The sequence below is a fragment of the Alosa alosa genome, chromosome 8, assembly GCF_017589495.1.
Source record: "Alosa alosa isolate M-15738 ecotype Scorff River chromosome 8, AALO_Geno_1.1, whole genome shotgun sequence".
Taxonomy (NCBI): domain Eukaryota; kingdom Metazoa; phylum Chordata; class Actinopteri; order Clupeiformes; family Clupeidae; genus Alosa; species Alosa alosa.
Window position 1 is genome coordinate 21662958 of NC_063196.1, and position 18521 is coordinate 21681478.

Sequence of the window (18521 nt, forward strand, 5' to 3'; positions counted from 1 at the left end):
GTCCACTTGTCCAGCGTAATTGATGTAGCCTTCCTAAAACCATTAGGCCAGCTGTATCTGTTCAACTGTTAATGAAATTAAAGAGTAGGCCCAGAGCCCTATAGGCCTAGACTATTTAGGTGTTCAGCTGCATCGTCAATTACAGCCTGATCAGAGGCTTGGTCGCTGGTCTCATTTCAATTAGTGTTAATTGAGTAGGCCTATATATAGGGTACTGAAAGAGTTGTGAGTGCAAGGCTAGTACAGCTCCCTGGTTGTAGGCTACCACTTTTATAGATATGAGGCTTAAACCAAACCAGGGTGTTTTATTTTTGTGTCTCTTATGGTTTTACATTGGCCAAACATGTGGTATAAGCCTTGAAATAGTGCAAAAAGACGAGCCACATCATGAGGAAAGGTCTGAGAATATTCAAACTGGGACAATTACTTTTGGCACAGGGAATATTTCACTGGGTCGAAATCTGGAATATGAGAGACGATATGTTGGAGAAAACACTACAGACGATGGCTCCGTTAACGTTCAAGCCGACGATCCAGGCCTGGTGGGTGGACAAAGCGGCACTCATGACTTTAGGGCCTGGGATCGTATGCGACCAAAGTTATTATGTACTAATGACCTCATGAAGTTCTCTGCACAAGGCCCTGGCTGTTCTTCACTCCAGTTAGACAGCGGTAAGAAAAGTATTGGATAACTTGTTTTTGTTTTACAGTGTACACAATAACTCGCTGTCGACATTAGTGGCCTAATTCAGCCGATTCCTTGCAGCCCTTTCACTTGCAGTGTTTGCATCAATAGCTTGAGACCAGACATTCTCTTTTTTTCTATTCAACAGGTGGCACACCTCTCTCACTACGCCAGCTACGTCGAGAGTGTGGCTACTCTGTGAAAAGGACTGCGGTGGGCCTCGTGCTTCTCGCCACTTTTGATGGTTGTGATGTTATAAAACAGGTAGGCTATGGTTTTCCTGTCACATCAGAATTTTTTGTTTTTTATATTAATTTTCGTCAGAGTAGGAGTAACATTCGCCCATAGATTGATGCCATCAATCACTACAAAACAAAACCCCATATTCACACCTTATTAATGCCTTACTTCTGACATTACATTTCATAGTGAATCAACAACAAAACCAAGTGAATGCAAAGTTGCAATGCAAAGTTTAAATGAAATAAAGAAATGTCTCAGCCACTTGAACGTGACAAATTTGTGAAAGCAGGCCTGTTAAAATAATCTGTAGTTTGCTTGTTTATGATCTATTTTAACAGAAGGTATTGTTGAATAAAGTTTCTATTGCTATAGCAGGAGGTTTTGGCATGGTCTGCATGGAGCAAGCTCATTTAACAGTCTCTTGATGTGTCCTGTTTAAGTATGGGTCTGTTATCCTCTTCAGGCTTTTCTGTTGGCGTACATTTCATGAATTGTAGCTTCATTCAATCAGTAGCTTGAAATTACAGTTAAGGTTTCCTGGGTGACGTCCCATCAACTCCCCAGAGGAATGGAGGCTAATTGTGAACATGGTAACAATTACATACAATTTGAATACCATTTGGTCCCTTGCAAACCGTTATGTGAGCATAGGAGTGGCCATACTGGTTGTATATGTAAGGCGGTTCAAGAGCCTTACATATACAACCGGTATGGCCACTCCTATGTGAAGTGTTCCTAAATTCATGTGGGACATGTTTCAGTTTTGAGCTAGTTGTATGACTGCATTATTTTATATCTTCCTCCAGGGCAATAGCCACTTGCTGCAGATGTTGTGGCACGGCAATCCAGTAACCCTCTCCTGCCCTGCATCAAGCTCAGACCAAGCCTCTCTAGTTGTATCCACTACTCCTGCTCCAACTACCAAGGCACCTTCTACAGCTGCTGAGCTTCCTCCACAGAATCAACAGTGGATGCATCCCCTCTTTGGAGGCTACTACCCTGTAATGCCTGAGAATATTCCCCCTCAAACTACTGTTGCACCAACTACAGAAGCACCTACCACAGCGGCTGAGCTTCCTCCACAGAATCAACAGTGGATGCATCCCCTCTTTGGAGGCTACTACCCTGTAATGCCTGAGAATATTCCCCCTCAAACTACTGTTGCACCAACTACAGAAGCACCTACCACAGCGGCAAAGCTTCCTCCACAGAATCCGTGGATGCATCCCCTCTTTGGAAGCTACTACCCTGGAATGCCTGTCAAGATTCCCCCTCAAACTACTGTTGCACCAACTACAGAAGCACCTACCACAGCGGCAAAGCTTCCTCCACAGAATCCGTGGATGCATCCCCTCTTTGGAGGCTACTACCCTGGAATGCCTGTCAAGATTCCCCTCAAACCTGTCAAGATTGCCTGTCAAGATTCCCCTCAAACTACTGTTGCACCTAACACCTACCACAGCTAAGCTTCCTCCACTTCCTCCACAGAATCCGTGGATGCATCCCCTCTTTGGAGGCTACTACCCTGGAATGCCTGTCAAGATTCCCCCTCAAACTACTGTTGCACCTACCACAGCGGCTAAGCTTCCTCCACAGAATCCGTGGATGCATCCCCTCTTTGGAGGCTACTACCCTGGAATGCCTGTCAAGATTCCCCCTCAAACTACTGTTGCACCTACCACAGCGGCTAAGCTTCCTCCACAGAATCCGTGGATGCATCCCTCTTTGGAACTTCCTCCACAGAATCCGTGGATGCATCCCCTCTTTGGAGGCTACTACCCTGGAATGCCTGTCAAGATTCCCCCTCAAACTACTGTTGCACCTACCACAGCGGCTGAGCTTCCTCCACAGAATCAACAGTGGATGCATCCCCTCTTTTGAAGCTACTACCCTGGAATGCCTGTCAAGATTCCCCCTCAAACTACTGTTGCACCTACCACAGCTGCTGAGCTTCCTCCACAGTGGATGGTGGATGGGTGGATGCACCGTCGGTCTAGAGGCCACTGGGGTCATCCTTAAGGTCAGTGAAGAATCCCTCAAACTACTACTGCTCCAACTACAGAAGCACCTTCTACAGCTGGCCAACTTCGACAAAAATCAATTAACCACTTATTACAGGTACCGTCGGTACCATTTTCAACTGCACCCCAAAACAGTAGATGCCCTACTCCAAACGTTTTATTTTCCAACTCCTCAGTCTCTTTATTCCAATGGTTGTCATTTAATGCGTGTATTAAAAAGTGTATTTGAAATTTAAGTTGTCAGATCATTTATTCAAGCTGCTTGTCATGAGTGGTTTTGCTGAAGATTTGTCTTGATTTAGCCAGAACTGGAAGTTTAAAATTCTACTGCCATATTGCTGATATGAGCACAATAATGGAGATCAAGTTTTTAACACAATCCAAGTGGAAGTCGGTTTCTACTCAATGTGCCACAGGTGGGGGTAACTGCTTCTACACACAGTTGCGTTCCGTCAACGCATGCCAGTGGGTGTTCCCGACAGTAGCTATGCAAATGACTTGAAGTATAACCGTAATCTGATTGGTTGGTGCTGTCTGTTGATTGGCCGGTGCCGTCTGTCGGTGCAGCAACAGCTGAACTTCTCAATGCGAGCGACGGGGGAAACGCGATGCAATGGACCCACAATTCAGTTCGGCAACGGATGACGTAAGCCCATGTAAAGTGAATGGGATGCGTCTCCAGCACTGCAACGCATGTTGCGTGTAGAGGCCGTAAGGGTTTTGGGAGTTTGTACTCATCCTTCAAATTCTGTTTAGCTTAATTTCTCTTCAGAGTAAAAAAAACCCAAGATGGTTCTGTACTGATGACTAATCTGCAACGCCTAAGCAAGTAAACAAAATATTTTTGGCTTTTGAGTGTTAGGTTAGCAATTTCTGATTTTACCAAATCTTGCTTTACATAAATTATTTGACAATTATTTAGGAAACTAGTCAATTCATCAAACTTTATATTTATGATTAATGCAAGGCCAGAAAATGAGGACTAGCATCACCTATATGCAGGCAAATGGCTTTGGTAGGATTTTTGCGTTCTGGAAATTGCCATGTTTTGCTGGGAAAGACTAGTCTAGGAATACCTTTCAGCAAATTTGGGATTTGCTCTGCAGGTCAATCTGGCCAGGATGCCATTGAAGCCCATTTCCAATGTCTCAAACACGGGCATGCAAATAGTCACTAATCCGGCATGGCTGTGTATTTCATTGGAATGGAGTAAACGACTGCATTTGTCTACAAGATTGCTAATGCTACACGTTTGAAACGATTTGCTAAGAGTTTAATGTACCAAGTTTAATTTCTCTGCTAGTTACGCCCCTGCTGGATATTGTAAGTCAATGAATCTTTTTCCAGGCTCCCTCCCAATTCTAAGGTCTGGGTGTTCCCAGGCTAGGAAAAGACTAAAATGCAAACAATGGTTAAAAAAACTGGTATTAATGGAATTTGGCAACACGTTGATAAGCAAATACAGTTTTCATCTAAATTATTATTTTCTTTGCAAACACCGCACTCTCCCGTTTGTTCAGAGACCCGATTTGTTCACAGAATGGTCTCACTCCAAAAATCTTTCTTGCTTTTATTCCATTTAGCAACAGGGGTCAACAAACAAACGTTTCGGCCTGATGGCCTTCGTCAGTGTGTGTTGGAATAAAAGCAAGAAGGAAACATCTACATAATTCTGAAAGATTATCAGTGGTCTATCAGTCTAAACAAAAATCAATGATTCCGTGTCATCCTTGAGGTTATCTGCCCACCAAGTTTTGTGATGTCCGGTCTTTCGGTGTCCCGGAAATCGTTGACACACAAAATGACTAAAAAAATTAAATTAATAAATCCTGGAAGTAGGAGACTTTTTGAGTGTCTGAAGTCAGTTTGGGGGTTAAGGGATACTCTATAGAGAGTTTAAGCATACTCCCCACAGAATGCAATAAGGCTGCTGGATGTCCTTGGGCCTTAAGTAGGCAATGTGAAATATAGCCACACTGTAAAACATCACATATGTAATTAGTGTATTATATGTAATTACATGTACTGTAGGTTTTCCAGTGTTCTCTGAAATACACCATGAAGACATGAATAGTGTTGACTTTGCACACAGCAAAAATAATGCTATTTGTTTTCTACAGGATAAATTAGATACAACCAGATGCGCCTGTGTCTTTGTGTCATGCCCCTCGTTACTTTATGGCAAAAAGTGGCATTGTTCTTTTACTAGTATACTTAGTAGGGCTGTCAAAATAACTGATTCATTTTGATTAATTAATTTGAGAAAAAAAATTGACCCCGAGCCGTTCTAGTCAGTAACCATTAGACTGTAAAACGAAGGAGAGAGAAGAATGTGCTGCCTAGATCACTGATTGGAACATTTACTTTTAAAAAACGGCCTGATGGTGTTGATAACAATAAAGTATTGATTAAAATAAAGTCCTCTGCAAAGTCTGCAGCAAGGAAATTGCATATCACCGGAGTTCATCAACTCTGAAGTCACACATCAATGCAAAGAAATAGTGTTGACATTGAGGGGAGTGTTAATTTATTTTTATTGTGTCCCCTAGGTTATATCTGTGGCCTGAAATGCCTTGTATGTGAAAAAAACTTCTTCCCGAAGCATTGAATGAATTTGAATAATAGGTACATATTAGGTCATATCATAGATCAGGGGTCTCAAACTCTGGCCCGCGGGCCAAATCCGGCCCGTGCCCGGCCCAATTCCAGCCCGCAGCCTAATGTCAAAATAATAATGTAATTCGGCCCTTGAGGGTATTTTTAATTGCGACAAACAACTGTCGTGGCAGATATTCAGACTCGGGCCAGAAATTAAGTCCAAACATCTTGCCTACAACGTAACAAAAATACACTATTATAAATGTTGAAGCCAAAAAGAAGGCGCAAAAGTCCGGCAGAGTTCCGTGCAAAAATTCCTTTAATGACTACATAGCGCAAAGCCTGAGTGGATCGCACGATCGCACTCCCGAACAAAGGTAGAACTCTCTTACTTATACCTCTCCAAAATGCTGACACAACACTACCCCGAACCCACAGATGGCGTTATGAAAGGATCGTTGTTCGCTCTTATCTTCGCAAGTCAGCAATATAGCTGCCAAGCGTCACGAACTTTTCACCTTAAGTTTACGGAAAGTTCAGGGGTGTACAGTATAGAGTGATCACAGGTCATACATTGTGCATGGGTTAAATATCGTTCGCCCCCCTGTACTCTCCTACTGGTTGTTATGAGTAGAGCTCGCCCTGTGTACGCGTTATCTTGCAGCTTCAAGGCCGACTTTGGTTTCTTCAAAAGGCCTAGGCTAAGGCAGCATGAGACACAGTGCAGCAAAATGAGACACAGGGCAGCAAAAAGAGACATCGGGATACAGAGTGCACATTCTGGTAGGATGGCTTCGTTATGTTATTAGTAATAGTTAAACTTGATATTTAAAATGTTATAAAAGTATGTTAGCTAGGAATAACTTCAGTGTATTACTTGATTATGATTGAGGTTATATGAATACATGCTTTACAGTTTCAAACTCGTTCTCTCATCATGATGTCTACAAACCATAGTGATAATTTTATACAACACAACAACACTGATTAAAATAGACGATAGATCCAAGTACGGTGACAAATCCCATTTGTACTCTTCTCCACCAGTTGCTAGACATCCAGAGCTTCGATTCAAGCCCAAATTTGCTGCACAAGGTTTTCAGGAAATAGGCCTACTTGTATTACATGCGTGAAACATGAAAACGTGCATTTGTTTGTAATGACGCGGAAGCGATGCAGGCCATAGTTTTGCACAAATTGAAGCAGAAATAGACCTACACCAAATGTTGGTCTAGGCTAAATCTTGGGTAGGCTATGTTATTCTCCTAGATTCTGATTTTGAAGGAGAATATCTGCCTTTTGGAGATTATGATCGATCGTCTATTGACAGTGATAGTCACAGTGTGTCTGTGAATGGAGGCGAGTGTTTGCGTGTATACGACAGTGTCCACTAAGCATAGGCCCTACCATTGCTTATTTCGACCCTCTGCCCAACATAGCTGGAGGTGGCAGTGGTAATCGTGATTATAGTGTCCGTGATGGACGTGGTACAGACAGCAGGGGTAGTAAAAATAGGGCTCTGAAGAACAAAGTCACCCACGATAGGAACCGATTTGACCAGGTTATTTTTTTTGTAGGCCTATAATAACGGTTTGTGGTTATAGGCTAGTAATAGTTTACTATTGTTGGTTTACATCTTAGGCCTACTGTTTTCCTGTTAATTTGATATATGGGTAATATGACAAAACCTGTAAACCTGCTCAAATATGTTCAGCATCCAGTATTTACTGAAAGGTGCATAATTTGAGGTGCTTGCCATCCAGTGACAAATTAGATACATTTACCCCCTTCATAAACTTTTTTTTATACTCAAAGATTCACAGTAGGACTTTCAAGCCTTACAAAGCCTTACAAAGACCACTTTCAAGCCTTTTGAAATTTTGATGTCAAAATCCAATGGTGTTGTTTTCTTAACCATGGTGCCTAAAGTTTGCCATGCAGGTTTAAATAAGATAGGAGAAGAAAATATTTTTATTTGGAGTGAAACACACACATACCTGTTTTTATGCTTTTTGTTTTTTTATCATTTGTATTAATATCTTATTATTTTATTTATAAGCTAAGGTTGTTAGCACAGGTGTCTAAAAAGAGATAAAAAGAGATTTGCACTTTCTCTTTGCAGTTTTGTGTAGTATTTAAAAAAAAACATTGCATTTTCAGAAATAGCCGTTCTTTTTTGTATTATTCTTTAAGACTGACGTGGCCCTCCAATCAGATGACGTTGGCCGAAGTGGCCCCCAGCTCATTTGAGTTTGAGACCCCTGTCATAGATTATTATGGCCATTATTTGAACAGTGAAAATAATAATAAAAGAGCTTTTGAACTTTAGTGTCACTAATGCTGATTATTCAATGATTCATTTGAATGTAAATATTTAAAATACTTTCACAGCAAAAAATATATATGCGATTAATTTAGATGAATTAATCACAGAGTATATAATTAATTCAATTACATGTTTTCAACAACATTGACAGCCCTAATACTTAGCCTGCTTTTTAGAAATTCTGTTGTCAGTTGCAAATGGATGTAAAGAGCCCTCTGTTGGTAGTTTCATGTATTTCATGTTAGATCCAGTAAGATTTGAAGACCAGTAGCCTCCTACTCAAACTCTTTGAAATGAATAGGACTTCTTAGCTTCTAGTATGCAGACTTGTTACATCTACACACACACACACACACACACACTCACACATACAGATGCCTAAACACAGAAACAGATATTCACACAGACACACATACTGGCACACAAGTACGTGTACACACACATATGCACAAGAACATGCACACATACATGCACTCACACACAAACAACTCTGCATGAAGTAAGCCCGGATTGACCATTGAGAGGCCATATAAGGCGCCTATACCCATTCATAGTTACACAGCCTGATCAAACCATATCAAAATTTAGCCTATACTCCTTCACAAAAAATTTACTGAGACAGCTTGTCCACTTGTCCAGCGTAATTGATGTAGCCTTCCTAAAACCATTAGGCCAGCTGTATCTGTTCAACTGTTAATGAAATTAAAGAGTAGGCCCAGAGCCCTATAGGCCTAGACTATTTAGGTGTTCAGCTGCATCGTCAATTACAGCCTGATCAGAGGCTTGGTCGCTGGTCTCATTTCAATTAGTGTTAATTGAGTAGGCCTATATATAGGGTACTGAAAGAGTTGTGAGTGCAAGGCTAGTACAGCTCCCTGGTTGTAGGCTACCACTTTTATAGATATGAGGCTTAAACCAAACCAGGGTGTTTTATTTTTGTGTCTCTTATGGTTTTACATTGGCCAAACATGTGGTATAAGCCTTGAAATAGTGCAAAAAGACGAGACACATCATGAGGAAAGGTCTGAGAATATTCAAACTGGGACAATTACTTTCGGCACAGGGAATATTTCACTGGGTCGAAATCTGGAATATGAGAGACGATATGTTGGAGAAAACACTACAGACGATGGCTCCGTTAACGTTCAAGCCGACGATCCAGGCCTGGTGGGTGGACAAAGCGGCACTCATGACTTTAGGGCCTGGGATCGTATGCGACCCAAGTTATTATGTACTAATGACCTCATGAAGTTCTCTGCACAAGGCCCTGGCTGTTCTTCACTCCAGTTAGACAGCGGTAAGAAAAGTATTGGATAACTTGTTTTTGTTTTACAGTGTACACAATAACTCGCTGTCGACATTAGTGGCCTAATTCAGCCGATTCCTTGCAGCCCTTTCACTTGCAGTGTTTGCATCAATAGCTTGAGACCAGACATTCTCTTTTTTTCTATTCAACAGGTGGCACACCTCTCTCACTACGCCAGCTGACTATCGAGAGTGTGGCTACTCTGTGACCAAAAAAAAAGGACTCAGCTTCTTGTTCTGGGCCTCATATTTGCTTCTCGCCATATTTTTTGATGGTTGTGATGTTATAAAACAGGTAGGCTATGGTTTTCCTGTCACATCAGAATTTTTTGTTTTTTATATTAATTTGTTTAATACTCTTTTTAGGAAGGCCTGTGAACAGTCCATTGCAGTAATCAACCCTGCTGGAGATAAATGCATGAATGAGTTTTTCTAAGTCATGTTGTGTTTTATATATCTGTGTGTGTGTTCGCGTGTGGGTGTGTTTGTGCATGCGTGTGGTATGTTTGTATTTATGTGTGTATGTTTGTGTGTGTGTGTATGTGTGTGCATACGTAGGTACTAAATTTACACATAGGCTATATTCAAGTATTGTGTGGCCCCCCATGATTGGAATTCCATGAAACTTGGCATGCATTCAGAGGGTGTCAAAATGATCCTTTGCTTCAAATTCTATGCCTGCACCTGTTAGCCAAAGGTACCTTGCTTTTTCATTTTTAACTAGGTGGCTATACATCAAACGAGTGGTTATGGGATGGGTTGACATGGCCCTGCCCCTTAAGACTAACCTGACTCCGCCAGATGGATTGCTTCACATTTGCTCGGCATATCCATCTGGAAACTTTCCGTTGGAGAACTTTAGGGAAGGGGCGAAAATACTGGTTAGCTGATTGGATAAACCATCTGTCTATCACTACCTATGTTGGTGATAGACAAACCAAATCAACCAATCAGGGTCTCATTTCTAGAAAAGTTAGCAACGACGTTGCTCAACCACCGTGGTACGACGCAACTTCCTCGATCAAACAATGATGTTGTAACACCTGTTTCCAGAAAGCATCGTACCTGTGTTGCAATTCCCTACCTCCGGCTTTTGAACACCGTAGTTCCAACAACATTGTTGATGTAGCGATACATATCATTGGAAACAGTGGCAACGTGTAATACCACACCCCCTAGAAATTCTCTGCCACAGCCTATGTCGACATTTTTCTAATTTAAACCAAAAGGGATTAATGCTGGTATTGTTATTGCCATCAGCAAAAACCTCAACCTATTAGAAGCGTATAAAACAGTTTACTTAATTTGGTATTTCCACGTGTCACACTAGTTCACCTACACATTGTCAGAAGCAAGAGGACAATTTCACTTCATAAGATAATTGAACCTTTAACGTTCAGACAACAAGTCCCCTGCTTTAGCCACTACACCATTAATCACTGTACTGTTTTAATAAGTCTGTGAAGATTATAACACTAGACTATCAAAAATCAAGTCAACACTCAAATGAACATAAATAGCAAGAATGAGCCCAGTAGGGGAGTCAGTCTCATAATGAAAATTAAGCTACAGCATAGATCAATCATTGAGTCACGAGATAAACAACCACCTTGGTTAGGTGCTCCGGACTCCAACTGGAACTACCAAGGAACGACACAAGTGCGACTGCCCAGGGGCAGTAGTTCAAATCACCAAACTTTTGCGATTAACAGTTCAAGCTATCCTTCCTAGAAACACCAAATGTAACAACGACGGAGCGAACTACGAAGGTTGCGACTTAAGTTAACCAACTACGCTTTCTAGAAACCCATTCATTACTCATTACATTAAAGATGCCTGTGAATTTTACCAAGAAAATAAAATAGGAATATCAAAAGTCAACTGGTAATGGAAGGGAAAGTGTAATAATTAACTCTGCTACAAAGGGAGCTCGGGAGCCAGCGTAGTTTCCCGGTCCCACTGTCTGGATCTCATCAAGAGGTGGACAAGCAGCCGAGGAGTGGGGCCAAAGGACTATGAAGACTGAATGTCATTACCGGTAATAGTAATACATGTGACCGAACAGCCATTATCCCTGTTGGTATCTCTCATAAAAGTAAAGACGTGTTGGACTGCACAAGCCCTGGGCCAGTGAGAACTTGCACTGCCCAAATAGGTTCCAAGCTGGGGCTTTATTGACATGGGGTTTCTGTCCTGTGATGGTGCATTGCAGGTGGTCTCTGAGCACGCATTCAATAATGTAGTCTCAGTTTTACCTCACACCTCACAACAACGGACATCAGGGCGCTACCTGAGGCACAGTCAGTTAAAACTAATGTAGAGTTTCAAGCCAAGGGCAGTGGCAAAATGTGCGCTTATGGACTAGGCTGGGGCCAGGCCCTGTTTCAGGTTCAGGATTTCATTCAAGCTTTACAGGGAAGACTGACATCATCTAGTGGTAGAGATGGGCATAAAAAAGATAAGCTTGACACCAGTTGTTAATAGTATGCTGCTGTGTTTATCTATAATCTAATTAAACACATAAAGCAGGCACTCAATGTTGGGACCATGGAATTCAATTATGATTTATTTATGGTGGCTAGGAAAATTAAACTAATACAAATGATCAAAGTGGGTTGATGGGACTTTCTAGTCCTCTTTGGCACTGCAGCAGTTCAGTTTCCTGATGAACTGAAAAAACCTACAAACAAAAGAATTTATTGAGTTATTGCAATTTCTATTACAACATCAATAACTTTGAAGTATTCAAAAAGGCTTTTTGTTAAGCTAACAGGTTTACATTTTACCCAACTTCTTGTGTCAGCTCATCAGCGACCTGAAGTCTAGTACATTCTTCAGAGATCATGTTAACTGTTTTGTGTGGTTGCAATCTCACCTCTCTTTAATGCTTCTCGTCTTTTTCCTCTCCTGCTCTACCACGCTGTCACCTGCTGCTAGGGACTCAGAGGACAATGTGCTGGTAGCCTCTGGACTTTGACCATCAGCATCCAGATTCACCATCAAGTGCTCTGCCACAGCACTCTGTGTCACAGACAGACAGACAGACAGACAGACAGACAGACAGACAGACAGACAGACAGACAGACAGACAGACAGACAGACAGACAGACAGACAGACAGACAGACGCTTGACTGTCATTAGGTTGCTGCAATACTTTTCCTTCAGCTACATATTTACTGTCTGCAGCAGCAGGCAGCAATTCTAATTGGCTAATATTGTCCAACTTCTGCCTGACACCAAAATATGTCCAACATCTGTGTAGATTACATACACCTTAAAACTCTATACCTATCCTGGGTTATACTGGTGAGGAGTGTGACATGGTTCTGATGGTCTGAATGTTCTTTCACCTGTGTGGAATGTTCTGAAACACTCTCTAGGTCTAGGTCCTCTTGTTTTCTCCTGCACTGGATGGGAGGCAGAGGGGCAACTGGGTTGCAGAATGCTCTCAGAAGGGGTGGATTCAAATGGGGGAGCTTGGCTGGCAATGGGGGTAGCTTGGATGGCAGAGGAGCTAGTTTTGATGGCAGAGGAGGGAGTTGTGATGGCAGATGAGGGAGCTTGGACGGCAAAGGAGGGAGTTGTGATGGCAGATGAGGGAGCTTGGACAGCAGAGGAGGGAGTTGTGATGGCAGAGGAGGGAGCTTGGATGGCAGAGCCAGTGTTGCAGCACTCTGTATTGTTGAAAGATAAATAGCATCTTGTAATTGACAATACAAGGGTGAAAGGCTGTACTTCTGATACTAATACTAAACTCATCTGCAAACTCGACAAACTGGGACTCAGTACCTACCTCTGCAACTGGCTACTGGACTTCCTCTGTCAGAGGCCCCAAGTAGTACGTGTTGGCAACAATACCTCAAGCAGCATCACACTGAGCACAGGGGCCCCCCAAGGCTGCGTGCTCAGTCCGCTGCTCTTCACCCTGCTGACGCATGACTGCACTGCAACCTACAGCAACAATCACATAGTGAAATTTGCTGACGACACAACTCTGGTGGGTCTCATCACCAAGGGCTTACGAGACTCAATACAGGTTGGAGGTCGACCATCTGACCACGTGGTGCAGGGACAACAACCTCCTGCTGAACGCCAGCAAGACCAAAGAGATTGTTGTTGACTTCCCGGAGAGGTCACACCCAACACCTGCCACTGACCATCGACGGTGCTGTGGTGGAGAGAGCGAGCAGCACCAAATTCCTGGGGTGCACATCAGTGAAGACCTCTCCTGGACCACCAACACTGCATCACTGGCTTAAGAGAGCTCAGCCGCCTGTACTTCCCTGCGGAAACTCAGGCGCAGCAAGTGCTCCACCAGCCATCATGACCACATTCTACCGAGGCACCATTGAGAGCATCCTCTCCAGCTGTATCGCTGTGTGGGGCGGAAGCTGCACTGAATACAACAGGAAAGCCCTGCAGCGCATAGTGAACACAGCTGGAAGGATCATTGGTGCTTCACTCCCCTCCCTGAAGGACATTTACACCACCCACCTCACCAAGAAGGCGACCAAAATTGTGAGTGATGCAAGTCACCCCGGCCACAATCTGTTTGATCTACTGCCCTCTGGGAAGAGGTACAGAAGCCTGCGCTCCCGACACTACCAGACTCACCAACAGCTTCATACACCAAGCTGTAAGGATGCTGAACTCTCTCCCTCCCTCTCCCCCTCCACCCTCAGCTACATAACATCCTGGACATTGGACCCACAATGGCCGCCTGCACTACTCCACTTGCACACTTGAACACTTGCACACTTGTACACTTTACAACTTGGTGTTGTTGTCCTGAAAACACAACACTTCTGCTGCTCTTACATAACTTGCACCACTATGCCACTTTTATTTATTACTCAGGTCAAACAGAACTACCCAAGCCTCTTATTGGCCTGACTTTGCACTAGTTTTTTATTGACTGTCTATGCACAATTTCAACAAAATTTTGCTGCTCTTATTTTTTCATTATTATATGTGCCCTCTTATTTACTTCTATTTACTTACTTTTTTTTGTTTACTTGAATGTTATGTTTGTCTGTGGACTTAAAATTGGTAAAATATGTCTTGTCTTCACCGTGGGATAGTGAGAAACGTAATTTCGATCTCTTTGTATGTCTGGAACATGTGAAGAAATTGACAATAAAGCTGACTTTGACTTTGACTTTGACTAATGCACCAACAATATCTGAGATGAAATAACAGGAGCTAGGGTGTTCCTTTCCTCCACATCCACTATCATGTCCATAACTTATGAGTACTGTGCTATCTTAGGAAATTTTACATTAGGAAATAGACACTAATATTTTGACAAGATGGATCGAAACAGAACTGCATCTTTTTTTCAGTAACTCACAATGTTCTTGCGTCCTCCATTTTCTGCTGTATTCCAGAGCTGAGCGACTCTGGCCACTGCGTCTGTGCTCTGCTGCCTGGTGATGGTGTCCAAGTGTAAAACTTGCTCCCTCCACGTTGCCCACTCCAAGCTGTCCTCTTCACCCACTCCTCAAGCTCCACCATTCTCATGCGGTCCAGGGAATGTATTACCCTGGGTAGCTGAGCAATAGCGTCTTTGAGCATTAAACACTCTCCTTCTTCCTCTTTTTTGATGGGAGAGATGTTTTTTCCCCTCGTTTCTCCATTTCTCCACTTCCATGACCCGCGTCTCTCTACCCTCCAGCAGGACTGCTAACTTCCTCTCTCTTTCCCCCTGTCTGCTCCTCGTCACTTGCTTCATCTCTCTCCTCATGCTTTCTATGGCCACCTTCAAAGACTGTTCTTGGCCTGTTGCAGCATCCCGCACAACCTTCAGAGTCTCAGCCCTGAGGTCCAAATTAAGCTTTGGTGAGCTAAGGATGAAAAGTCTGTGAGGTTCTGAAGAACGACGCATGCGTTCCAGATCCTCGGCAGAAATGAATTTGGAAGTGAACTCAGTCAGGTCCTGCGAGTAAAATGTGAGGTGATCACTGATAAGTACTGTGATTCACATTCCAACTTTATCTAAGATAGGTTTTCTTTTTTTTTAATGTGTAATACATTTTCACAGTCTTACCCCACCGAAGTCCTCTGCACTGGATTTCACCTGAGAGGTTGCTTTTCCTTTGGCTGCTGGTGAATCACTGTTCACATGGGTCTAAAATAAACCAAGACATTTATATTTACCTATGCCGTTTTTCCTCTCTAACTTTTTCACAATGTTTAAGGTGAAATGGGTAGGCCTTTGTTATTAATCCAACTTATTATTTGGAAACACACAGTAGAGTATAATACGAAATATGGAGGATGTATAAAGTAATAAAAAGTAATAAAAGTAGGCCTACTATCTCCGAAATTCCCCTAAACTCACCATAGTGAAGACGTAACCTCTTGATTGGACAAAATGTGAATTCGCTATAGGATATGGCAGAACAACTCTCTATGCTATCTTTCCTCAATCGGTCTGTTTGTGTTGCTTTGCGCTCCATCCAGAACAGATGCATGGATTTTTAAGTGCGTCGTTTATGACGTGTATGACAGCCACATTATTGCGTAGTAGATAAGCAGTTCAATCGCGGTTTTACACACATACATGTTTGTTATTCATTGTTTTCCAAACTCGTCATTGTATAAATATTAGGCTGTTAGTTAATCAAAATAATAATTATATTGTAATATAATTAAATAATTAATAAATATAATATATAAATATCTAATAAATATAATATATAAAACATATTATGTGCTCATGAACTGTGACAACAGACAAAAATGTCCATATCCATAAAGGATAGTCTCAATTGGACTCGCAGGGACTCAAGTTGGCACTATTGTACAGTATAGCGGTCAGAGTAAGGGCGCTTTCATACCTATTTTGTTCCAAATCATGGGCTGAATCGATATAATTTTTCTTCATTGTCCCCTGGATTCGTTTGTGTTCACATGGCAGCATTTATATCGGAACAAATGATATAACAAACCCACGTGAGATAAATGTTGGTCTACAAACAAATCCTCAAGCGATTAAAATTTTCCCTGATTGGTAACATTTGACAGCTGAAGATAGGCCTACTATCCCGCAGTCACCACCTAACCCCACATTTAATGTGGGCTATTTAGAGCTCCTTATGTGTGTGTGTGTGTGTGTGTGTGTGTGTGTGTGTGTGTGTGTGTGTGTGTGTGTGTGTGTGTGTGTGTGCGCGCGTGTCCAAAGTCTAGGCTTCTCCCACTCTCTCCCGTTTTCGCGTGTAACACCGGTAAAGCTAGCCTAAGACATTCGCTTGAAATTCAAAATATGGGCTAGCTAGATATATAGAACCTTGAGGGGAAACGCTCCACGTTCCGATTAAAAAAGAGCCAGGTGTGAAAGCGCCCTTAATCAGGATTCAATTTTTATTCTTCTTAAATGAATACCAGTACCTTTCCGGAAATGTTGCCATCTTTGCTGCCACCTTTAGGGGAAAGTCCATAGGAGTCGATTGCCAAGTATGGGAGTAACACGCTCTGGAAATTCCCAATTTCGTCGCCGTTTAAAAAAAAAAAAACATAGTCCAGTATTTCTTTTGAAATTGAAATGAAGTTGTATGTTTTTTTTATTAAACGGCGACGAAATTGTGAATTTCGGCAATCGACTCCTATGGACTTTCCCCTAAAGATGGCAGCAAAGATGGCAACATTTCCGGAAAGGTACTGGCTTGATGAAATTCATTCTGGACTCTCTATCCGACCACATAAAGACCTAAGGGATACTTCGGTTTGGCTTTAGGGACCCTCTACTCACTACCACGTAAGTGTAATGTTGTTTGGAACTGTAGAAGAGGTATAAAAACAGCGTTTTGTAGCGTCGAAAAAATATGCCCTTCTCACTTCCACGCCAACGAGTTTTGACTAAAAACGGTAAAATGGAACTTTCTCAAAACACATCCGAATGACATGATTTTGATGTCAACTCAACGTATGTACTCCCAATCATCCGTAAATTGATCTAAAGTGCATTTTACTCCGGATAATTCCTTTAACGTTCAGACAACAAGTCCCTGCTATAGCCACTACTTTTTTTCAGCAACTCACAATTTTCTTGCGTCTTCCATTTTCTGCTTATTTGGTTTCCTCCAGGGCAGTATTTTAGAGCTGAGTGACTCTGGCCACTTTGTCTCTGTCTGCTCTGCTGCCTGATGATGGAGTCCAAGTGTAACTGTTGCTTTTTCCATGTTGTACTCCAAGCTGTTCTCTTTTTCCTCTCTCTTGTTGTGCTCTTTAAGCTCCACCATTCTCATGTGGTCAAGGGAATGCATCACCCTGGGTAGCTGAGCAATGTCTAGTCCTCTTTGGCACTGCAGCAGTTCAGGTTTCTGATGAACTGAAAAAACCTACAAATAAAAGAAAATGTTTCACTGAGTTATCGCAATTTCTATTACAACATCAATAACGTTGAAGTATTCAAAAACACTTTCTGTTAAGCTAACAGGTATAAGTTTACATTTTACCCAACTTCTTGTGCCAGTTCATCAGCGACCTGAAGTCTAGTACATTCTTCAAAGAGATCATGTTAACTGTTTTGTGTGGTTGCAATCTCACCTCTCTTTAATGCTTCTCGTCTTTTTCCTCTCCTGCTCTACCACGCTGTCACCTGCTGCTAGGGACTCAGAGGACAATGTGCTGGTAGCCTCTGGACTTTGACCATCAGCATCCAGATTCACCATCAAATGCTCTGCCACAGCACTCTTTGTCAAAGAGAGAGAGAGAGACAGACATACAGAAAGAGAGAGGAGCTTGACTGTCATTAGGTTGCTGCAATACTTTTCCTTCAGCTACATATTTACTGTCTGCAGCAGGCAGACTGGACTTCTAATTGGCTAATATTATCCAACTTCTGCCTGACACCAAAATATGTCCAACATCTGTGTAGATTACATACACCTTAAAACTCTATACCTATCCTGGGTTATACTGGTGAGGAGTATGACATGGTTCTGATGGTCTGAATGTTCTTTCACCTGTGTGGAATGTTCTGAAACACTCTCTATTAGGGTTGGATATCGGTTGGGTTTTATCCGATACTGGTGCTTCAACGGTTCTCAAACTAGTACTTAAAAAAACCAAACCAAACACACTTTGTCAAAAAACAATACCCTTTTATTTCCAGGGCCAAATTGAACACAATATTAACTTAAATCTTTAAGCAAAATAAATTCAAGTACCATATGGTAATAATACATAAACCAATATAAAATAAAAATTCACATTGATAAAACAATATTGTATCAAACAATATAATAATGCTGGAGATTACTACTCCCCCCCTAGTATTTCCTCCAGACATTATGTAAATGTGCTGTGTCTGAACGAGGAGTAGAACATGCGGTTAAAATT

The 18521-nt window shown here is 42.1% G+C and overlaps 2 protein-coding genes across 3 annotated transcripts; one reads left to right on the forward strand and one right to left on the reverse strand.

The window, feature by feature from the left end:
- Window positions 1-220: 220 nt before the first annotated feature.
- LOC125299383 (calcium-binding protein P-like) lies at window positions 221-3180 on the forward strand. 2 transcript variants are annotated; one of them, XM_048250635.1, is made up of 5 exons: window positions 221-672; window positions 834-949; window positions 1735-2316; window positions 2471-2649; window positions 2689-3180. In XM_048250635.1, exons 1-5 carry the CDS (start codon window positions 279-281, stop codon window positions 2807-2809), a joined length of 1392 nt encoding a protein of 463 aa, XP_048106592.1. In that variant the 5' UTR covers window positions 221-278; the 3' UTR covers window positions 2810-3180. The 2 variants fall into 2 exon arrangements, with proteins under 2 accessions (XP_048106592.1, XP_048106593.1); XM_048250636.1 differs by having other exon boundaries at window positions 2471-2552; window positions 2700-3180.
- An 8576-nt stretch (window positions 3181-11756) lies between these two features.
- Window positions 11757-17696, reverse strand: LOC125298802 (YLP motif-containing protein 1-like). Its single transcript, XM_048249670.1, has 5 exons — window positions 17636-17696; window positions 14530-14678; window positions 12530-12853; window positions 12054-12199; window positions 11757-11858 (listed from the first exon to the last, which is right to left on the reverse strand). The coding sequence occupies exons 1-5, from the start codon at window positions 17694-17696 to the stop codon at window positions 11807-11809; spliced, it is 732 nt and encodes a 243-aa protein (XP_048105627.1). The 3' UTR covers window positions 11757-11806.
- Between the last annotated feature and the right edge of the window lie 825 nt (window positions 17697-18521).